Genomic DNA, 24,376 nt, shown 5'->3' on the forward strand with positions numbered 1-24,376 from the left:
TTCATTTAATCTTCCAGACACAGAAGATATCATCCTATATATTTTGTCATAATTCCACAGCCCCTTTAGTCTCTGATCACCCTTGTAAGTCTGTCTCCAGGCTTGTTCAGATAAGGGAATCTCTGTTGCTGTATTCAAAGTTTGTGGGTGGTTTTCCTCCCTCCCTTCACTCTGCGATTTAGCATATTTGTTGATTGTTCTTGTTTTGGTTATTTCGGATAACTCAATTTTCATTCTAAATTGCTTATTGCACCTTCCAGTTTTTATTTGGTTGGAAGATTTCTAAATTCGTTCCTGAAGTGTTTCCATAGCAACGGCTTCTTCAAAAGCCTCCATCAGATAACAAGCCCCTGCACCTCGGCCTTGGTGTCTGAGGACTCTGCTTTTCATTAGTGCTGCAATTTCCCTGATGTTCGCATTGCTGAAGATGTTTAAACAGGAACGGAGTCGACTCGTCGACTATTATGTGATCATGGACCTTGTTTAAAATTGTCATTTAAGTGAGGTTTTTCTTGATACTACTCTGGAGAGGGAAAGCAAGGCTTCATTTACACCCATTGGAGGTGGTTTCCGAGCTTCTCCCTCCACAACCTCTGACACCTACATGTGCATGCAGCTTGTTCTGGTGACATGGTGAGGGTCTGGACTCACAGTTGCTTCCTCTGACTGTCTTGGCTTGGTGAGGCCCCAGTACAATGCCGTTGATAGCCTTCACTCACAAGGGAAGAGCTTAGGGGAAGTGGGCAGCAAGATGGAGAGTTCTCTGCCTCCCATAACTCCATCCTGGTAGGAGAAGTTCTGCCTCATCTCTGTGTCTGATGATCGGAAGGCCTAGAACCCCACATGCTCCCTACTGTTATCACGGAGGCTGGTCTCTCTGCCACTTGGAGGGGATAAATGTCCAGACTTCTAGGATGCAGAATGGATGGGCTGAGATGGTGTTTGGTGGAAGTAACTCTGCTTTTCATTTAGCATTTGACGTTAGTAGAAAGACGAGCTGCACAATTGCTTGTATAGTCTTTTGAGTAGGGGATTTTGTTCTCTTTTTAAGCTGTCTGTGCACCTTCTTGATTCCAATTCTGGGACACACAGGGCAAGGAGAAAAGCCTCTGCACCTCATCACTGTGCTGTTCTGTGAGTCCCAAGGTCACTAACTTGCCTGCCTTCTGCTGTCCACCTTTATGGATCATCTTTTCCTCCACTCATTTTATGTGTGATATCCAGGGTGTTCGGCTGTGCTTGGCATAGAGTAGAAACAAGTGCATTTACCTCATCTTCCTGGAAGCAGAAGGCCTTTTTAGCGGGTTATGTTGTGTATGGACAGCTGGCAGGATTCACTGATGGATTAGATGTGGGATGTGATAGAAGGGACACCGAGTGATAACTCTTTTTTTGTCCTTAGCAACAGGAAGGGTGGCAACACACGTGCTATAGACAACGAAGGCTGGACAGGCCTTGCAAGCATTTGAGAATGCTAAGTGAGTGTTGTGTTAGCTTTGGGATTGGAGTCTGGGATTGAATACAGGAAATGCACACGTAGCAATCATTGGACGGAGGTGGCTTTAAAGCTTCTAAACAAGAGGAAGCTCTTTTCAGAATGAGCACAGAGGGACAGGTCAGTGCTGGGATAGCCCTAAGATTGATTAAATCAGAGAGAGAGAGAGACCAGCCCAGGGAACTGACAATGGGAACTTTGGAGCTTATCATCTTGTTCAGGGCAACAGCAATGACCACTTAATGAAATGTCTGGCCCACTAGACTAACTGGACTCTTAGCTAAGATACCCAGTTCTGGGGGTTCTAATGAGCCAGCAACAGCCACCTAGTTCCCAAAGGCCTCTTGAAGAGAAGATGATGAAGACAGAAAAGTAATTTCTTCTCAGCATAGGAGGAAAGCAGGGAGTCATGACTGGAAGTCCATCTCTCTGAATGATGACGTTGTGAGGGTCAGGCGCTTGCAGAGCTGGTCATCTTTGTCAGGAGACAGTGGAGCCAGGGCAGGTCAGGAGGGCGGCTTGTCTTCAGGAAGAAATTTGCTGCTCCCTGGTGAGGGGGTTTCACTTGTTAGGACATTTATCCATCAGTTCAAGTGACAGTATGACAGAATGACTCAGAGAAAACCACCAGTCGGAAAGGCAGGAAGGAGATGGCTGGCCTTGGGGTTTAGGGCAATCACCTGAGGCGTCTGTGTACTGCCCATGATCTGAAACAGACTATCCTAAAGCTGGCAATTGAAACTCTGTTGATTAAATAGACTCTTTCAAATCTTGGAAGTAACTTATTCTCATCAGCCTTGAAGACAGAGGGTTACCATCTTCAATGCACACTCCTTGGGTGGCTGGCATGCCTACCTGCCTAGGTGAGACAGGAAGCTGCCTCAGAGTCTAAGGTGGCAAAAAAAAAAAAAAAAAAAAAAAAGACAAATACAAAATGGAGGCCGAGATGCATATAGCATCATGGGTTGCCAGGCTCCAGTAAAGATATATATATATATATATATCAATATATATCAATATATATATATATATATATATATATATATATATATATATATCAGCCTCTAAGTCTTTATTGTAGTTTCATAAAATGTAATGAACAAGAGTACTGTTGGAATTCCAGGGCTGACTGTGTGAAATTAGCAATAACTGGAAAATGCTAAAATGCCAAAAGCAAAAATTGCCCAAGTGATACCATCTTACTTTCTTAGTGGTTACTTATGTTCTCTCTTTTTAAGCTTCTTGTAGAAGTACGTCTAACACTGATAACATATAGGCAAATCACAACAGGCTTTTAGTTTTTACTTATCAATCTCTCTTGCTTTATCCGTTTTCTTGTTTTTTGAGACAAGGGTTTCTTTGTGTATCCCTGGCAGTCCTGGAACTTGCTCTTTAGACCAAGCTGTCCTCAAACTTACAGAGATCCATCTGCCTCTGCCTCTTGAGCGCTGGGATTAAAGACCTCTGTTTCCTTCTTTATTACAATTCTATGGCGCAGTGGAAACATGCATGAAGCTAACATTACACGCAATGCTCATGCTGGCCCACCTACTGCACTCTTGCGTGCCGTGTGACAATCTCCGTTACCTCAAGGTGGCGCTTGACTCGGCCAGTCGGAAACCAAAGAAATAAGGTTTAGGTTCTTCCATCCAAAGATGCTGCTCAGTGCCTGTTATATCACCTGCTTCATAATCAATAGCAACATAAACAAGCGCTTGTTCCTTCCCAGAAGAGTAAGTGATAATGGGTTCTGCTCCAAGAATGAATGAAAGTGGCCTGAGAACATGGATTCAGATTATTGTAGATTCCATGTTCTACCCTAGCAAGGGGATCGATTGTAGTCATAGAACAAAGGAAAATAATAAATCAAGGCAGTTACCCAATAGGTTGGTGGGACATCACACCATAAGACTACATCAGGATACAGGTTTCAGGTAATAATGATGACATTCTTAGCTTCGTGGATGCTGATGATCTGCTAAATTAATCTATTTAAAAATGGTTTCCGCATAGCAGCAGCAGAGAGGATGTTACATTAGACACAGAGACAGGCATATACGCCTACTATAGAAAACCCATGGAAGATTTGGCTACCTATCTGCAGTATCTTAACTCGGCACAGTCTGAGGGAAGCTTTAGAATCTTCGGTGCGGTTTTAAGAAACCAGGACACTTCAGTTCTCTGTAACAATGTAAGGGAGACCGTTTGTGTGTTCCACACGACGGTAAATACTCTCAAGCGAAGCATGCTGATTAATTTAGAAGACTCAGTAAGTTCTCAATTTTCACTTCTTAGTTCCAGTATAATGAGCCAGTGTCACGTTGGCCTGTGTTATATCTGTAGTCTTCACAAATTAGCTTGGGGTACTCAGATGAAATGAGGCCGAGATATTTAGAGGCGTATTTAGAAATGGGCTTGCAGTATCTAAAGTGAGTTTATTAGTATTTTTTTAAGTCCCTGCAGGCTGTCAGACCACGGCCAAGGCTGTGTTTACACCCACTGTCTTTGGCTTCAGTACTGTTGATGCCCTGTGGATTAGTTTTGAAAGTCAACTTGTTAATTTGTTTCCAGAGCAACAGCGGTTGCTCCAGTAGCAGAGGGTGGTTCGCCCTAACTGCTCCTGGTGTCCAGCGGCTAAGGAAGGAAGTCCTTCCAAAAAATGTGTCCTTCCACAGCAGATGAGTGCGTGAAGCAAGCCCCCCACCCACCCAAACGTGCAGGGAGGAGCTGCGGGAACTCTGTGCTGGAGCTTTGCAAGGGTTTCTCCTCCTCACAAACGAGCAGTTTGAGACAGCTGCTTCTCTACAGCAGCCTATACAGATCGTTACAAAGTGGTGTGTTGACAGCGTTCTTGCTGGCACTCTGTAGAAAAGAGCTGGAGGTGACCTCTGAGGACGCTGCTTCAGCCTCTTCCTGAGAAGGGACAAAAAAGCCAGAATGGTTGGCTTCTGAGGAGCACATGGCAAGTAACTAGTGTCAGGACAGCCAGTGAGGAGGAGGAGAGTGAGCCAAGGCTGCCCCTGCATCTTTGCATCCCGTGGCATCTCTTAGGCTCCACACTTGAAGGAGGACCGATAGATCCCCGGCAGGACCTTCCGATTGTAATTAATAAATGCTGACTTTGAAGGTTCAGGAGCTCGCCTCTTGCGTAGCGAGGCAAGTGAGAATCTGTGCCCACGCTGTAGGGATCACAGCTAAGCCTTCGTTTGACCCCTTGAACATTTGCTGACACAGATAAAAAAAAGTATTTATTGAGCACACAGATAAAGGGGATGGACATGTGTAATTCCCCACTAGCCCAGTGGGATTTAGGAATTTCCATATGCTTTTCCTGTAAAGGATGAGGAAAAGGGTGTGTGTGTGTGTGTGTGGTGAATTCCAAAGGAGGGAAATAAATGGTTTTTAGACAAACTCAGAGGCTTTGGAGAAGCACCCTATAGCTGGGAACATAAAGGACACTGGATTACAAATGGTTGTCCGCAGGATGTTGAATGGGACTTAAATACAGGACTATTGCATGGGGCGGAGCTCTACCCAAGTGCATGGGCAAATTTACGATTTCTTCTTGTTTAAGAGCTCAGAGAAATGAAAACTCTTGGAAGGAATTAGAAGAAGAAATCAGTTTTGTTCCTCGGTGTCTCTACACGTTTAAAAGGCAGGGAGGTATCACAGGAGTTCCCTGAAGTGCTGCTCCCTTAGTCCCTTTAATTTAAAACGAGGAGCTTACAAGAACACTGCATGTCAGGACTCCACACCCCAGATGTGATGACTGTGCGTGCCCCATGTAAGGAAGTTGATCCCAGAGGGAAGGTGGGTGTGTCTCTTTTCACCTTTCCTAAGACTCACTCCTTGCATACATCCCACACATCAGAACCCACCCTGGTCCTGTTTCTGCACTGGCCAGCCTCTTTCAGGGGCATCAGCTGCTGGACTCTTGCCACAAGTGCTGGCAAAAAAAAAAAAAAAAAAAAAAAAAAAAAAAACCGCTACCTCAGCAAGCCAGCGCCTTTTCTGCTTCATCTACTCTCTTCCGGAAACTCTGCGGTCCTAGCTCCGTGATTTCAGTTACTCAGGGATGGATGGCCTCAGGCTCATTTCACTCTCCCCAGGAGACAGTTTTATTTCCAGGAGAACTGCTGTCAGGTTTCCCCATGCTTTATCTCAAAATACTTAACCTCCAAGGGAATGTGAAGTCCTGCAAATTGCAAAGGGAATGTGAGGTTTTTGCCTTTTCCTTATTTATTTTTCTTGTGCAAAACAAAAATGTCCCCTTCATCGTTTTGTAATCACAACTTGTAACTTAAAAAAAAAAAAGTATCATTTGGGGGAGGGTGGGGCTAAGTCCTAAAACTTAAGACAGTTTCTTATAAAAATTATTGTACTCCACAAGCATCTCTTGTTTTTCCTCTGGGTCCCTTCCCTAGCATCAAGCTTGCCATTGTCCTGAACCTTTATACCAGGTCACTGGCAGGCACTGCCGTATTTCTCTCCTCCATTTCAGTCTCCTTGTTTGTATTGTCTCAGGATTGCCTTCCTTCTTGGCCATTCTGCTTCTCCTCCTCCCTCAGCATAGCTGACCACTGACTGCCATCCAATTGAGCGTTTCTCTGCATTTCATGCATTTTCGATGATGTAATGCAATGCCAGGACTCGATGACCTACCACAGCACCTGACAAAAGATAGAATTCGAGTTTGGTGGTTGTACAAGTGGGATTCCAATGGGTTGCTGATGACCTCTTTTGTTGTGTATCTTATGACACACATAGAGGAAAAGAGCAAAGCATTTCAACACTGTGTAATTCTTAAAAATTTTCTCTTTGGTCAGATGGTAGAAACACCTTTGAGTCACATGCTAAGAGGATTCCATATTTATAACAGCTTTCCTTAGTAAAGGGCCTCAAATCATCCCCACCCCAACACCAAAAGATGTGATTTTCATGGTGTTAGAGATGTGCAGAATCAAGTTGTCTGAAATCAAAAAAATAAGGGTACCAAGATCCAAGGGCACTTAGAATAGAGTCCTTGTTACTGAGCCTCTGCTGGTGATTTCCGAGGATCTGCTCAACAGTGTGGAGACACCAATTTTGTGTTTGAAATAAATAAGTGTGATATAAAATAGTTTTATAAACGTTCTCTTCATGTCTTGCTTTTAAGACCAATGGATCTTTTTGGATGTCCCTCAGATATTTTGTTGTTTAAGGAAAAGGGAATTCAGTAGGTAGGGAACTGGATCACGTGCTCAGAGTGGAGCAGAAATCAAGGCGTGAGGTCATAGAAACCTCCATGCCCTGGATTCATAGCTATGCACTGCTGTGTAAGGGGACAAGGAGCCGTGGAGACAAAAGCCATGGCTCTGAGGCCCCAGGTGTTAACATCTGTTCACTCGACTCCCCAGCTGCTCTTTTCCATGACCCTGTTTCTTCCCAGTGCACATTCAGCCACCGTGACAAAGGAGCCTGGGCAGCAGATTTATTAACGAATTACCTTCACTCCATCCCACGAGCACTGCATGTCCCGTTATCTTGAGACTCCGGCGAAGATTAACGGAAGAGTTAATGGTCGCTTACTCATTCATATTTTACTGAGCGTCTATTTCACGTCAAGCCAAAGTTCCCACTTGAGTTAGAGAGGCGAGTGAGGCCCAGTCTCCGCCCTGGAAGGAGTTCGTGGCCCAGTGGTGGGAGTGAGCATGTACACAGAGAGACAGATGTGCAGACTACTCATTCTAGAGACTGCCGTGTGTCAAGAACGTCAGCAAGGCCTTAGGTTGGGTAATTCAGCTTCAAGCTTACAGCACCAGGAAAAAGGGAACTACTGTTACATATTAATGCAGGGGAAAAGCCTGGAGAGGCCCAAGGTCTATGACTGAGGATGTTCATTCCATCTCTTGAATCCGTCTCCTTTCCTATTTGTCCTACTCATTGGCTTTATGTACAGGCAAGGGCAGAGCTCGCCATGTCCCCTCAAAGAGAGAGAGGTGGCCATCAGGTTCTGGGGTGGGGGTAGGTAGCACATTCAGTCAGGCTTCTGTGACAAACAATGCAGCACTGGTGACTGAAGTAGCTGAAGTTTGTTTGCTGTTGTGGAGGAAGGAAGTCAGGGAGAAGTGTGGCTGGGTTCCAGAGAGGACCTCTCTTACTTGGTTGTCTTCTTATACTGTCCTTGATTGGCAGAGTAGGACCGCTCTGTTTGCCTTATTTTACAATGTCATTAATTCCACTAGAGGACCCCAACCTTATGACCACATCCTGCTTACAATCGATAGAGATGAGATCCATGCCATACCCACCAAATGAGGACCAGTTAGCACCCTGTTAAGTCTGGAAAATTTCAAGTGGGATCATTGTAAGTTGGGGACCTGGCATCCCCATGAAATTAGCTACTGCTGTCCCTGTCTCCAGTGATGCTGGCACAGGGGGCTCTGCATCAGAGAAAGCTCTGCCTTCAGTCTCCTTAGGAGGCATTAGCGGGAAAATAGAAATGAATGCATTCACACCTGCGTACTCTCTACCCTTCTGGAAGAAACACAGGCTTCCCCAAGCCAGACTGAAGGGGGAGCCCTGTTCCTCCTGCCCAGCATGCTCCCCCTTTGGCCCTCTGGCTAGTTTTATAGCAGGGCGATGAGTGAATTCTCCATGTCTCTCACTGAACGGCGGGTCCTGAGAAGGACCTTTTGATAGCGAGAAGTGGTTGCTTAAGACAGGTCAGTCCACACATGTGGACACATTGTACAGACTGTCCTCCTGCCTCGGGGCAGATGTTCCTTTATTTTTAGTCCTGTTTGTCACTGCCAAGACAAGCAGTTCAAGGAGACGAAGGACAGGATTACTGGCCGGCATGACAAGCATCTTGCCTTAGGCTTCAGACACATATCTTTGAGTGGTTGTTGATGCTGGAGGGAGGTGTAGCTGTGGGATTTGCTTTGGCTTCCTTGGCAGCATCTGAAGCTCCTGAAGCTATGCTGAGCAGGTTTCACTGGGATAGCCCCGTGTCCATTCGAGACAACAGAGCAAGGTCTGAAGAGTGAATACTGGGTATCTTTGAGCTACAGATCAGATATTTATGACTGGATAGGTGTGTGCAACTGGACAACAAAACACTAAAGACTTGAGGTTGTGGTCATTTGGGTTGACTTCTCCCTCTGCCCTTTGGACAAAAGACATTTCATTATCTAAATGTTATAAAATGTCAAGATGACACTTGTAACTTGACAGAATGAACTGTGTGGGGATATGGGTAAAAGGCAGTGAAGGCATCCGTTTTTCTCGATAGTTTCCCAATACCTGTAACATCATTGTTTAGTTCATTCCTGTGCCAATGGTTCAGCTATAGGGCAGCTCTCATGAAATCCCACTTGGAATCCTGTAATAACTTGTTATGTTATTTTTCCCTACCAGTCCAGAGATGCATGCATTTCAGCTCCAGTTTCATTTATAAATTGTTTAATGACCTTCAGGGACTCTCTCGCACCCTAGTATAAGAATGGACTTTGGGAGCCCATTCCCCATAGAGGGATACTCTCTCAGCCTAGACACATGGGGGAGGGCCTAGGCCCTGCTCCAAATGATATGGCAGACTTTGAAGACTCCCCATGGAAGTCTGCTTCCTGGGGAGCAGAAAGGGGATGGGATGGGGGTGGGTGGGGGAAACAGGGAAGGACAGGAGGGTGTAGGAATTGGGATTGACATGTAAAAACAAGTCTTTTTTGAAATTTAAATTAAAAAATTATCAAAATACATTTTTTAAAAATTCAGAAAATACTAACCCATCATTTCAACAGTAAATCGGTCTGTTCATCCTGTCCTTTATGTTTGTGGTGGCAGTTTTTGACATGAACTGTATTTTCAGGAGCCCTGGGATCTTGCACTTGGTATGTCTACCTAGGGCCAGGTTCTGGGGCCTCTGGAAGATTTTTGTCATGCTGTCTTGGGCACCTGGGCACAAGGAACTTAAGAGTGAGCTTGATGCTCGTGTGGTTGGAGGATAGCCCAGCAGTTTTCCAGTTTTCGTCCCCTGGGCAGTTCCCTCTGTCTACTTTCATTTCCAGATTGAGTTCTAGTCCAGTTTGAGCCCCCAGTACTATGGTGTAGATCTATGTAATTGTGCAATGCAGGAAAACAGCAAGAAACGACAGGAGGTATTTAACGATGATTTCCCCACCGTTTGGAAAAGCAGAGATCCCCTTTCCAGGTTCTGCCTTGCAAAGCACGGATTGTCTCCTGGATCTTGGGTGCTATGTCTCACTGGGGTAGAAGCTTGAGATGCACTGGGGTGGAGGGAGAATTGTGTTTCTTGATGATGGAATATTTCGCCAACCTGACTACAGTTACAAGATATATATCCTAGCAGGCCTGGGAGCTATGGCCAAGTGGTCAACATTGAAAAGTAAAATGACAGCTGACATTTCCTGTGCAGTCATAACTTAGTCACCCCCTGACCAATAGCAGCCCTTCTTCTTACCAAACTGTGATGGCCCCCCTTTCCAGCTTTCTATAATCCTGCCCTTCGTTTCTTAGGCTTGCAGTCGATTGACACATTTATCCCTTGTTTGCAGGATGGAGAAACATACATTTTTATTTCCTTATAAAGAGTCCATATTTTCCTTAAGAAAATTGTAATTCGACTAATATGTCTCCCTGAGATCACCCTCATTTACACACACACACACACACACACACACACACACACACACACAAACACAGAGAACTCATTTTAGCAGTTTTGCCTTAGGGAAATGATGGATTTGTTTAATAGATTGGTAATTATCCAGCTCAAAAATGATCATTAGGATGCCTTTTCATTTGATTACTGTAAATCACTAGACCCACAGTCCATTAATCACTAGCTGCATGCAGTACCTCAGCCCTGTCTGTCCTTGAGTAAAGGACTCCCACAGAGCTTCATGTTGATACTTTCTTCCTGTAAGACAAATATTTAATAAGAGCCACATTCCCTACATGTCTGACACAAAGTTTCTTTCTTTCTTTTTTTTTTTTTTCTGATACAAACTTTTCCTAATGGTGTAGCTTTCATTGTGTTAAGAACAGTTTCCATGAGAACCACTGTCTAAATACAAGCCAGCTTCTTTTGGATAGGACTACCCCAACTCAGCACTGTACAAATACTGTCCTAGTGAGGCCAGGGTGAGTTTATGTGCCATGGCATTGTGTTTCGAGTGGCCCTTGGATAGCTGGTGTGAATCGCTGACCTGTGATCACGCCAGGCAGATCCTTTAGTATCCCCCTTCCGACATGGTCAAAGAACTGAGCACATTCAGAATTTCCGTGGTGCAAATGCCGAGCAAGCAGCATTAGTAAAATGTGTGAAGATGGGCAGGGCTAGTTTCCTGTTGAGGATTCCTGCCCAAGATCATCCCTCGCTTATTGTGTGAGAGTCTACCGGTAGTCGCTGAACCAAATTAGGACAATGAGGAACAAACTGCTTGTGGGAAAGCCTGTCACAACCAGAGCTAACGTGTTTCTCTTCTTCTGTTCTTGGTTTTCAGTTTACCGTGGCTTCTGGTCAGTCCTGCTGCTTCTGGGGGTAGTGGCCGCCTTGGTTGCGAGCTTTGTCATCATCTGTGCAGCACCCTTTGCCAGTCACTTTCTTTATAAAGCTGGAGGAGGCTCCTACATTGCCGCAGGTAGGTGCAGTACCCAAGGCGTGGTTCCTAGCCGTGTTCCCTGTATTTTTTTTTTTTTTTTTTTTGCCTTCCGTTTTAGACATAGGTCTAGAGTTCAGGCTTTTATTAATGGTAATACCGTGAAGCTGAGACACTATGGATCTACACGATATGCCTACAGACTTCCCACTGTCCACGAGCTGGCAGCCTTTACCTATCGAATCCCTAGTAGAGAAATGTAAACGCCAAGGCTAACTGTTAGCCCTGATGGAAGGGATAGCACTCTATAACTTTTCATCTGTAATGTGTTTACCCATATTATTATATATAAATGGAAGGCTGATATTGACAATGACTACATTTTCTAGAGGGTACATGGTGTCTTAGTTAAGGTTCTCATTGCTGAGATGAAATGCCATGACCAAAATCAACTTGGGAAGGAAAGAAAATATATTTTTGCTTATACTTTCACATCAAAGTCCATCACTGAAGGAAGTCAGGTCAGGAAGTCAAAGTAGGAATCGAAGTAGGGACCATGGAGGGGGTGCTGCTTACTGGCTTATTCCTGTTTGCTCAGCGTCTTTGCTTGTAGAACCCAGGCCCACCAGTCCAGAGTTATCATCATCCACACAGAGCGTTTCTATGTGAAACCGTAATGAGAGTTATAGGAAAGGCACTGATGAATACTCTGCTGTCTTTAGGATCCTTGCACGACAGTACATGATGCTGACCTTCAAATTTCAATCAGTGATCAGTTAGCAATTCCCTTTTTACATAGCACAGTGCTTAGCTCTTCATAGCGAAGATAATGATTGCATATGGTTCCTCTCATAATGCAACCCCATTCTGAGGAGTAGCCCATTTAACCAGTTCTGTCCTTCTTTTTACGTTCTGTTCTGATGACTTCCTTTAGTTGGTTGTACCTATTACAACTCATGGCCATTTAATCTTTTCCCATCATTACTAAGGTTTAACCCACATACTGTTTTTAATTGTGTGAGTCAGTGGAATTTTTAGCACATCCATGAACTTGTACAAACATCACCACCACATGATTTCAGAATATTTTAATCATATTGTAAAGGAACCCCAATCTCCCCTCTTTCTCCCTGCTACAAGAAACTACTAATCTCCTGCATCTTTCCATGTGCTTGCCTTTTTGGGGTGTTTCATGTAAAGGATATCACATGCTTATTGGAAGAGCTTTTAAAAAAAGAAATACCATTTTCCTCCGAGCTGGTACAGCGCCAACTGTGGAACCTATTAAAGCAGGCGATTATGCCAGTAGATCCCTGGACTTCCATAAATTCTGCGTGGGCAGGAAGAAAACTACCATTGCCTGAAACAAAACATCACAGTTCGTTGTATCATTTGGGGGTAGGAAAAGTCACAGGTTCAGAGACAACTAAAGCTAACTACCCGCTAGAAGTTTCTCCTGCCAGATGCAGTCTTTAAACACTATTGACAGAAGGATATTGAAGTCTGACGTCTGTCTGTTATTAACAGCCTTATAGTTTTATCCTTCCAGAATCATCTGCCATCTTACAGGGGACCATGGGAAGTGTGGGCTGCTCCCCATGCTCCAGAGGAAAGATCTTCTTGTACCATGCTGAGAGCAGTACCACAGGATGTCATTTCAGGGCTGCACTGAACTCAGTGTCCAATACCTTATTTAGTTAGATGTGTGAGTGTATGAGCTGAGGGTCCCACATTCCCATTTTTTCTCTGGCTTGTCTGACCATCACTTCCCCCAAGTCTCTCTGATTGCTCTGCTCCTTTACAGGACCCTGCCAGGCACTTAGGAACGGGTGCAGCTTAGCCCCAGTGTACCATGGCAAATTTACCAATGCCACAAACAGGACTGAGCACTTTGTTTATTTGGGCAGATGACTCTTGGGGAAGGGAACAACCAAATTCCGAATGGCCATTCTGCGGTGTGTGCATACACAAAGGCTCTTTGTCATTAGCAGAAGCCTGTGTGGGGCATTCTGTGCTTGGCAGAGTGACAATGATGTTGCAGCTGTCATGGGAGCAATGGGTTGGTCCATGATATCTCTATGCTGTGTCAACTCAGGGCAGGGCTCGCAGAGCAGGTGTAGCCTCACCCTGTACTCAGGGAGATCCTCCCTCGGGCATGCCAGGCCACACGTTTCCTGAGGGGATGCAGATCTAAATGAAATCTGTAGTAACTGCCAGGCTGCTGTAACCCTCAGTGATGCACACACCCGAAAAAGCCTTAGAAAACCTCTGGAGGGCTCTGATGAAGAGAAGATGGGCATCTGCCTCTCTCTGGATATTGACATGGAAGGAAAGCAGAGGAGGCATTGGAATGAGCAGACAGGAGGATCTAAACATAGGGAGATGAATATTCCTAATGCCAGCATTAGCACAGAACAGCCAGAGCAGCTATGTCTGTGTGTGAAGACACAGAACCACACGCTCCGGACAGCCCACAGCAATGGGGCGGGAGGGGTAAGCCATCGTAACTAGGAGGGGACTGAAGGCGTGGCTCAGCCAGAGAAGAGCACTGGCTGCTCCTCCTGGTGGCCTGGGTTGGAGTCCCAGCACCAGTTTGTAACATCAGTGCAACATCTGTAACACAGACACACATGCAGGCAAACACCATACATATAGAATAAAAACAAATACACTCAAAGCTGACACCAGAAGCTGTTTCACCAGCTAGTCAGGAAAAGCAGGCTCTCTTCCCACTGTATGGTAACTTGCCTTGTCCCCCGTGGTGCCTGGGCTGACTGCTGAGTTTTTGTGTTGATGGTAGAAGCAGGAAAAAGAAAAAAGCTTCACTCTTGCCTTCACAGAGTAGCAAGAAGCTAAATTTTGGTTAACCCCCTTGATGGCTTCTTGGGTTGTCATCATCTTGTCAATCAAAGGGTGACAGCCTGGGCAATTTGAATGGAAACAAGGGACGTCCCAGCTAAGCGATGGAGGCAGAGCCCATTTCATGTCCTACCTGTATGCTTTGCCATATTCTGACCTCATAGTGAGCTCCTCCTCCAGGGCAGCTGTTTCCCTGGGCTAACATTGCTCACCAGGGACATGGGCTGGCATGAATTATAGAAATCTCCCACCATGCAGGACAAACAGCCTGGATCCCAGCCTTCAATGGCTTGCCATGCCCCACCCTGTTCTGGAAGAATTGCTATAAAAAAGTGTTGGGATGTGAGCCATCTTAGAAACACAGTGTCAGCAAAGGCTGGCTGGGAAGACTGTAGGGTTTGTGGCTGTTTTCTTTTGGAAGATCGAGGACGTTGCAAGAGTTTCCGAAGCTTCCTAAGGAATCACACTTATTTCTACATGTGACAGGAGCATTCAGAGCGATCTCCTAGTGGAGCTGTTTTCCTGTGTGTGAGGAGAAGTAGCTATCAGAAGCCAGTGGGTCTAGCTTAGAGGCTCCTTTCCCTCTGGCTGAGATTGAACACGAGGTTCACACGGGGGTATTCTATGCACGCCTTGTTCCATTCCAGCCATGCTCTTCCATATAAAGAATAGGAGAGAGCTGGGCATTGGTGGCACACCCTTTAATCCCAGAACTCTGGAGGCAGAGGCAGGTGGATCTCTTTGAGTTTGAGGCCAGCCTGGTCTACAGAGGGAGTTCCAGGACAGACTCCAAAGCTACACAGAGAAGCCCTGTCTCAAACACACACACACACACACACACACACACACACACACACACACACACACAAAAGAAAAGGAAAGAAAGAAAGAAAGGAAAGAACAGGAGAGAAGTGAGGAGAGACCGTGACCACAGCAGGAGGAGGAGGAGAGACCCAGAGCAAGAAGGAATTAGGCCGCTGCACTGCGACCCAAGTGTCTGTATTATGAAAGTTCCAGGCTGTGAGCAGAACCTATGCTTGTCCGGCAGAAACCCTGTATCATTCTAAACTCCCCCCTGAACGGTAGCTTTGCAGAGGAATGTTGTGTTTATGTCTTCACTAACTTTTATAGCTGCTCACACTTTTCCCTCTTATTAAGTTCTCTGGGAAGTAGGAGTGATGGGTACAGGAAAAGCTCATTTTAGTATAGATCCACTGGGACAGCCATATTGACATGTGCATGGAGGCTGTGCTACAAAGAATTTTCACTTCCTATAATGAAAGGGCTGGTGGGGAGGGGCAAGAGGTTTGGTAAACTGGAAATATAAAGCAGAAAACACCCTTCAGATGGGCTGAGCCCCCAGTCTGGATTGGTTTGTGCTTTTCAAAAATACCGGTTGAGACTGTAGGGAAGCTTGGTGCCATCTGCTGGACAGTTCTAAAAAGACACTGGAGGTAAATGTTCCATCCTGGTTCAGAGTTGGAAGGAAGCAGGGGGGGGGGGGGGGGGGGGACTGGATTACTTGCTTTACAGACCAGTTCTGAAACAGCGTGGTCACATGAGGCTCTGTGGTGCTGCAGAACACTGGAAATAACATTCTTCGCTAGCCATTAGCAGAAACTCATGCCAGGCACTGTCATGGTGATGATGACGATGGTGATGGTGATGACGATGGTGATGGTGATGACGACGATGACGACGACGATGAGGATGACGATAGCTGACAACCTCTTAAGAATCACAGTGCTGGGTGCTGTGCCTCTCTTCTTCCCTGTGACCTCTTTCTTACTTGGGATCTCAACTGGTCAACACTTTACCAATGAAGTAACAGATAGAGAAGTGAGACACATGCCCAGGGGTACTCAGCACTGGAAAGTCTTCCAGCCAGTGAAGTGTCATGAAAGCCAGGGCGGTCAGAATCCAGACTGGTGCCTCTCAAACACACCCTGAAGCTCAAGGGTTGTGAATAAAATCCCCCTTTAGGGTTGAACAAAACTGAGCTTTTCAGGTGAAAGCCTAATTGCATGTTGATCATTCTCTGGTAATTACTCTTTCTCAATGGTGTTCATTGTGTTGAGCACAAGGATGTTTAATGCTGAAAATTATTGTATGTAGTATGTAGGGTCAGCTAACGAGGTAAGAGTCATCACTCCAGAGAGGGAGAGGGAAGAGGCAGTTATATTTGGAAAGTGGTAGGGTGGGGTGTGCAGTGGTGAATGTCAGACAGACTAGCATATTGATAATAATTGCAAGAGAAATTAGAACTGACTCAAAATAATGCAGAAACGACAGTGGAGATGTCTAAGAAAATGCGTGGAGGGAACTCCAGAGTGTTGAACAAAATGCCTTAGTTGCTTTAAACTTCCGAAATAAGATACATAAAAACAGTATCATTTGATTCTAAGAGAAAACAAAGTCTCAAAGCCCATCCCCAGGGACACACTTTCTCCAGCAAGGTCAAGTCCCAAACCTCCTGCCTAAAATGCCACCTGCTGGGAATCGGGTATTCAAATGCCCAAGCCTGTGAGGGACACACACACACACACACACACACACACACACACACACACACACACACGGACCATCTTTCTTGTTATGTGGAGGAGATTGTCTTGGCCTTGTGGGAGCCCTTATGATGTTCACCTTCTCTGATTTCTTCTATCATCGAGGACTATGTTCAATGTCCATTTGTAACTGAATGTTAACCACCCCCCTTTTTTCTGGGGAGTGGAGCATAGGTTTTCAAATTGAATTTAGGCATATAAAAGAAAATAACTTTGGGGAGATGATCCATGTAAAATGTACAGGATTAAATGACATTTGTACACGCTATCTATGAGGGATTCAATGTGCCCTTCAGGTCATTCAATTCCTTACCCATTGTTCAGCATGACCATAAATCCTAGCGGTCTTTGAGACCATTCTTTAATTTTTCCTCTGGGGAGATACTTCTTGATTTTGAAAATTAGACTCCAGGAAACAGGTATCATAAAATTTAATCATAAAAGAGTTTGGGCTTTTGAAATATATAATCACATTTTATTTCAGAACAAGTGGCTGCCTAGATCTTAGCACTGTTTTCTCTTCCACTAAAGCCACTGTGGCAGGTGGGTTTGAAATGTGGCTCCCTTGTTACCCAAGCCTATCAGTGTTCATGTTCTATAAATAAATCCTATTCTGCAAACAGATAACAATGGGTTAATGGAGTGTCCCATGGAGACCCTCCACTCAGCATCTCAGAGTCACTGTCACTGAGTGAGTCTGAAGTCTCAACGCCCTACCAAAGGGATGGTCACTGTCTCTGATGGGAATACATGTCACCGTCTTCCTCCTCCACCCAGGTGGCCACAGGTTTGCCCCATTTCCCCCTTCAATCATTTCATTTTTCTTTGGATTGGGAATATCTTTAATGTTACACAGAAGTTGCAAGTGCTTTTGCCCAGTCCCCCATTATCATTTTTGAAAGGGTCCCGCTAATTAGTTTCATAGCAGGGGATCTGAGTCTGGGCCATGGATATATTTACTTGTATCAATTAAACCAGAACTAATTTTTCTTCAGCTTTCAGGACCTTGTAATTTTTTGCAAGGCACAGCCCTATGGTTTGGGACGGTGCTGTGTTTGGATTTGATGCCTTTTCATGACTGAATTAGGGTCTGCATTTTGCTGCAGCACCAAATCCACTTAGTAGCCCCTCCCACCCCCTCACCTTGACTTGCATAGCCCTGGTGATGGTAGCTTCGATCATTTTGAACAGCATGGCATTAGGACTAGGCAGGTCCCTTCGCTCCTTTACCGTTAGCGTTTTGTGGAAGGTCTGAGCCCGTGGGAAGTATCCATTGTATCATTTGCGTTTCTCATTTCTGTCACCCACCTACTGACTATTGTGAACTTACTTTGGTGCACTCAGTATCATTCTGACATGACAGAGGGCAGCCTCAATTTCTATTCTTTCCGTAGAGCTCCAATTAGAATTGATGATTTGTTTATTTGATTAGCTTAGTTGTATATGGCGGCTACCTGACTCCCCTCTTGACCACGGGCCTTGTACAGGTTCTCGTGACTAACTCTTCCTGCATGAGCAGTCAAGTCATTGTGGTGTTGTGAATACCTCCCCCTCCCCCCGTTTGCCCACATCTCCCATGCCCACTTGCCATTTGTCATTTAATGGGTTAAGGAGGTACTGGGTGTGTTTTACCCCATGGGTAAGACAGTAACCTGATTTCATATCAATTAAATGGTCTGTGTCATGAACGGATTAGTGAATTAAAGAAATGACTATTTTTTTTAAATGCTTTTGTGATGCAGTTTCTCTTCCGATAACAGCATTGTTTTAGTATTAGTTATTTCTTGTTAATAATCACCCACGTTATTGGCCACAGTGAACCTTTTAACATTCCCAATCAAATAACGGTTTTTTGAAAAAGATACATATAAAGGGGTGACTGGTTTTTCACAAAGGCAATTTCATTTTTTAATAAGAATGTCTGAAAACGTTATGGAAGGGGGATTGAAACCGCATCAGGAAATGAGACGGGGATTTGTACTGTGTTTTCAGGAGGCAAAGGATATTATGCAAGTGTCCCACACTTTACACTAGCAGAGGACACTGTGTACGTAGAAATTCATCTGAAGGCAGAGCCACCGCTTTACACATGGTATAGCCATGTTGTTGCTAAAATCTCAAGTAAAGCTTTGTCGAGAATTCGCTCTCCAGCTACGCCTCTGCAGTTTCTCTGATGAATTTGCTACCCATTGGTGGTTGCTTCACCCTGTGGGCCAGTGTATGCACTTACAATACAAATCATAGAGCGAAGAGCCTGTCTTATTGGGGAAACATACTGGTTGATTTCACGCTGATCTGTGGCTAGAATGGTCATTATGAGGAGGTTTAAACTCAGATACTAGTGTATCTCGACCTGGTGACAAACCTTTCTTTTGTGTCTGATCCTTGCTCGGGATTCTGCTTTCTGAACTTGACAGCCTGGGGGTGGTGTGTCAGCTTCAGTGTAGTAAGCCAACAGTGGCGTGCAGAGGAAAGTTGGATGGCTGGGCTCTTAAAAGCTGCTCTCTTCCACCCATATGCTGCCATTTCTGCCCTTAGCAATAGGGATGCGGTTAGTTTTCAGCTGTGGGACAGTTTTACACTTGTTATCGTTAGGATCTGGGTATTCTCCAAATGAAGCGTGTTAAAGGCTTAGACACCAGCCTGTTTCTCTACTGTGGATGGTAGAACCTTTGGGAGGCGGGGCCTAGTGGAAGAAAGCTAGTCATTAGCAACAGACATGCTCTTGAAGGGATGTTGGGACTCAGCCTCTTCCTTCTCTCTTGGTTCTTTATCACTTCTCTTAAATGACAGTATCCTCAGCCAAGTGCTTCCAGTATGATGTTTCACCTTGCCAACTATCTTCAAAGCCACAGGGCCAAGCCCCCGAAATTGTGAGCCAAAGTAAGCACTCTCTGTTTAGAAGCTGATTATCTCAGGGTTATTGACACATCAGTGGACTTTCTTCAACGCCGGTTATTTATTCAATACACTAAGTCAATGAGCATAACTGTAATTGGCATGTTTGATTTGACCTTTTGGACAACAGCAAATGCCCCCAAGTTCTAGGACTGGTCCAGATCCTTCAGGCTGCACATGGTGCCCGATCCAGCTCAGGGTTAAGGCGTTTACCCTTAAAGAGGGCAGTTTGGGGGTGCGGGATGGTACCTCCGGAAGGGTTAACGGTCTTCTCTCCTCCTCAGGTATCCTGTTTTTCCTGGCGGTGATGCTGTATGTCATCTGGGTGCAGGCGGTGGTGGACATGGAAAGTTATAGAGCCACGAAAATGAAGGACTGCTGGGAGTTCACCCCTTCTGTTCTGTACGGCTGGTCTTTTTTTCTGGCCCCGGCCGGCATCTTCTTTTCCCTGCTAGCCGGGTTACTGTTTCTAGTCGTCGGACGGCACATTCAGCTACATCACTAAGCATTGCCACTGCGGTTTCCAAGGCATCATACCTCCCACTTCCGTTTTGTGTTGGCGATGATGATCAGCATAAAATCAGTTGATGTACACTGAGAGTTGTTATTTTGTAATGAAATCATTTTACTCGTGGTTTACCCCCCTCATAAGGAAGTCCTTTGACTTCTCTAGAACCCAAAGCTGTGTTGGGGAAGGAATTAGTTCCCTGGAGAGCAGGTAGAGGGCCCATTATCGAGTTTGCAGTAAGTGCAGAGTGCAAATTCGATCATCCACAGAGAGTCGAGTTTGGGCTGAATGTCTCCTTGACACTCACTTCCGCTATTTTATTTTTTTAATAAGGAGAATAATCAAGACCGGAACCCAAATGTCAAATGACTGATTTTGTTTCTTCTCCACCTACGTGCCATCCACAGACACACTCAGCCGCTGACTCTGTGAGCAAATGATTCATCATTTAAAAATAGATGGCTGTTGTCCTTGCTACTGGAACCTGAGTTCAAATGGGCCACACAGTTGTACCAAGTGTCCTTATTGTAGTTTATCACTGGCTGCGTGCTCTGAGTTTTCTTTCCTCGTTATGCATGCTTCCAGGAACCTTAAACCGTCGGAAAAGCAGCAGATCCACATAGCAAAGCGTATATAATGCAGATTAGAACCGCAGGAAGTTACAGGGGGCGAACCCTGGATTGTAACACGGTATAAAATATGGAAAAGCCAAGCGCCTCACCTGAGCACATAATTCTATTTGATATTTTAAAACCCCCCACTTAAAACTTAAAATTGCGACGATGTTCAGCACGTTTAAATTTACTGAGAGGACGTGCTTTTAATATTCCCCAGCTATAAAGCTTCCAGATACTTCCATGTGAGGGTTGTAATAGCCTTGCTTTATGAAGACCACGGCATATTAACTTTCCCCGACATTTTACGGGATCCAGTTCCTCCGATCATTTGATTTCTCATATTGTCCCTCAATACCTTCCTCTATGCAGTGGATGCATTAACACTCCCAGACCCACAGTTTCCTATAACCTCCTGCAAGAAAAGGTTTTGTGGGGAAACATAACTCTTTATTAATCACTAGCACAGTCGTTTGTGCATATCAAAGAGGGTCATTTGCCAGGGTTGTTGATTGAGATGAAGTCCATCTGAGAGGTTTCCCTCTGCTGGTACTTGCGTTCTGCAAGTTTCCATCAAGGACGGTTTGGGTGTTAGCGATGAGCACAGAAATCCACAGTACTTGAGCTTTGCTGGGGACACAGCGGTGCCTTCTGTGGTTGTAGCCAGAAGGAAAGGCAGCCCTGATGCAGGGGGATGACCACCTGGGAAAGCAGCCGGGGAAGGAGGGTCAGCGCCTCTGACCCCGTAGAGACAGTGGAGAAGCCTGCTGTGTACACACAGAGAGAACTGGAAGAGTAGCAGGAGCTTGAGTTATCTGCTCTCTGTGATCAGACTTGCCTGAAATGGAAACAGCTGTCTGTAAAGCTCCAGGAGTTTAGCTCACCTCACCCATCACTTCAGGGATGCCAGTGTTACTTTCCCTTTGTCTTCTGTTTCCGTTTGACACTGCTCCATTTACTTCCTTGCTTTCTTTGGCTTGGTTACCAGAAAAGTAATTCTGGGTTCTGTTATGCATATTGCCCGCGATATTAAGCTATGGCATGCGATTAAGTTTTCCAGACGATGCTTAGATAGATGTATCTGGTTGGTTTGTGTCATCTGAACATACAACTCCTTTTTTTGTAGAACTTTGGAATGGAACCTTTTTCCGGACTGTATGCCATTTAAACTTCACATGCAAGCTGTTTCTAGTAAAAGTTTGAATATTTATAAACTTCAGATGGTTGCCCTTATTCCCCAATTCACTTATGTGGCTACTGTGTGTTTATCATAAGGCAATTGGCCAATTAGCTGACGTTTATGACAATTTACACAGATCCACACGGCAGAAGTCTTCCCGAGTTGTAATGTGACACACTGATGCTAAGTACCGTTTTCAGATACTTAAGAAGTGGACGAGTTGCCGGTGAGTCGCGGTTGCTGGGTTGTTACATAGGCTGCTTGAAAATGAGTGTGACGGCTTCATGTCTGAGGGGCACTGTACTCAGATTGCCCATGCTGTGTGTATTTCTGTTTGAGGTACACTGGCTCGGTTTGGGAGCAGTCAAGGGAAAGGTTAAAGTTTCTTAAGAGCGTTGATTTCGTGCTATGACTTTTCCAATTAACAAGTGAGATGCCTCCTGTGACTCAGGTGGAAAGCGTGAATAAGGAAAGCAAGGGGGGGATGGCTTGCTGCTTCGGACAGCTGTGATGCCTCTGTGTATTGAACCTTCTCAGTGAGCTAAGGTCAGTCAGTGGCAGGTAACACATGAATTGAAGCCAGCTGGAGAAATAACACAGTGCACCTTAAAGGTGGTGCTCAGCTTAGGTTTGGATGTTAAGCAGCAACAGAAATTGATGGAAGACTTACGTGGTATGAGGATGCTGCTATGCCTAGAATTTTCCATCTTCCTTAGCAATGCTCCCTGGCTCGCTTGCTCTAGAGGGTTTAAGAAGAAATTGGAGGTTTACTTTTGAATCTTGGAGTTTCACTCCTATCTAGATAAAATCATAGTGGCTCCCACTGAGGTTTTATGAAAGGTCTATACAGAGCAGGAGAAAAGCTGTTTTCTGTTGCCGGTGTGACTGTCCATATGGCCACTAGGGGGCTGTACTCTGCCATGTCACAGCTTTTGACTTATACAGTCAGCCCCTAAGGCTTTCCAGTCCACAGGCAGCTGGATATTCTGAGTGAATGTTTTTGCTCGAATGATTTATTACAGTGTTGTTTTCATCATGAAACATTCAACTTTAGGGCCCAGATTTCAGTATCTAGCAACATAGTTTCCAAGGTGACTGCCTAATCCACACAATAGGAAAAATGTTAATCAAATCTTTTAATTCTCCAAGCTGTTTTGCTTTACAAAAGTAATACATATTCATAGATATTCAGTGGAAATGAACACCAAGACAGCAACAAATGATACTGTCTTCTACCACTAGGAGCCAGAAACAGTTCTAATATGCAACCAGGAGGTGTTGCAGACTAAGTTTCGTAGACTTAGGTCCTGTGTATGTGTGTATTTTATGTGTATGTTAAGTGTTTTATTCGTGCTCGGATGCTATGTGTGAGTGTGTGTGTTGTATGTGTGTGTTTTATGTGTGTGTCATGTTCATGTGTGTGTTTAGTGTCTTTAAAAATATTTTAGTTTTTCCCTAAGTCTTTATTTATTATATGTATGGTGTTCTGCCTTCAGGCTAGAAGAGGCCACCAGGTCTCATTATAGGTGGTTGTGAGCCACCATGTGGTTGCTTGGGAACTGAACTCAGGACATCTGGAAGAGCATTCAGGGCTCTTAACCTCTGAGCCATCTGTCCAGCCCATGCTTATGTGATTTACGTGTGTGTTCTGTGTGTTACTTTTTCATGTACAGGTGCCTTGCTTGCACGTCTGACTGTGTGCCAAATCAAGGCACCATATATCCTGGGACTGGAGTTATATATAGTTGGTTGTGACCCGCTTCTTGGGTGCTGGGGATAGAACCTGGGTCTTCTGAAAGTGTTGGGCCCTGAGTCTCAGAGGAGCAGCCAGTGCTCTTACCTACTGAGTCATGTCTCCAGTCCCAGTTCAACTTTTAACTTGATGCTATAGCCTTAACACTTTTGTGTTATTAAATTAGGCTTTCCAATCACAGCCCAGCCATGCTCCTGAAGGCATGTTGGCTACCCTGAGTTTAGCCTTGTCCTTAGAGAGCTCATGTTTTCATCCTTGTTGCTACTGACCTTAGCCCTACGGAGAAAGAAAACAAGCATGCTGTGAGTGAGATAGGTATGGACTAGTGAAATACCTCAGGAAACACAAGAAAGTGCATCCTAAATGTCCACAGAATGAAAGTTAAGACACCCTTAAACCTGTAAATCAGGGGTTGAGCAGTGTCCTGGGGGTATCTGTGACACTGATTACTTTGTCTGATACTGTCCTTGGAGAGAGGACACAGGGACCGGGGTTGCACAACTTCTCAGAGCCACACAGAAGGGAAGGATGGGAGGTTAAACGTCTGGATGTTTGAGCCTCTGTACTTTTGCTACGTGTTCTCTGTAATTGTGAAAGGAGACAGCTTTGAGCATTTATTTTTAAGCAAAACGAAGCCTCCCAGTGGTCACGTTGTTAGATTGGTTGCGTGAATGAAAAGCAATGTCACGCAAAGCGGGTCCCTTTTAAATCGTTGATTCACGGTGCTTCAGCGTTGCAGTGTGAGCCACTGACAATCCGGGGTAGAGAGGCCTTGCTCAGCCCGTCTGTCTGGCATGCCCAATGACCAAGAGAGTCACTAATGCGAGGCAGAAGGGAGTCTGAGCCACTTGAACGGCATCTACTACCCGTGGCCATGTCAGCTGGACGCCCGGCATCTAGAGG

The 24,376-nt window shown here is 45.0% G+C and overlaps 1 protein-coding gene across 1 annotated transcript in view; it reads left to right on the top strand.

The window, feature by feature from the left end:
* The window catches only part of Tmem182 (transmembrane protein 182), a 34,379-nt gene extending 14,415 nt beyond the window's left edge, over positions 1 to 19,964 (top strand). Inside the window, exons 4-5 of the mRNA XM_051204348.1 lie at positions 11,002 to 11,139; positions 19,703 to 19,964. Coding sequence (XP_051060305.1) covers positions 11,002 to 11,139; positions 19,703 to 19,923 — 359 coding nt within the window. The 3' untranslated portion in view covers positions 19,924 to 19,964. The remainder of the gene's footprint in view (positions 1 to 11,001; positions 11,140 to 19,702) is intronic.
* Positions 19,965 to 24,376: the final 4,412 nt, after the last annotated feature.

This window comes from Phodopus roborovskii, unplaced genomic scaffold, assembly GCF_943737965.1.
Source record: "Phodopus roborovskii unplaced genomic scaffold, PHOROB, whole genome shotgun sequence".
In the NCBI taxonomy this organism is placed as follows: Eukaryota; Metazoa; Chordata; class Mammalia; order Rodentia; family Cricetidae; genus Phodopus; species Phodopus roborovskii.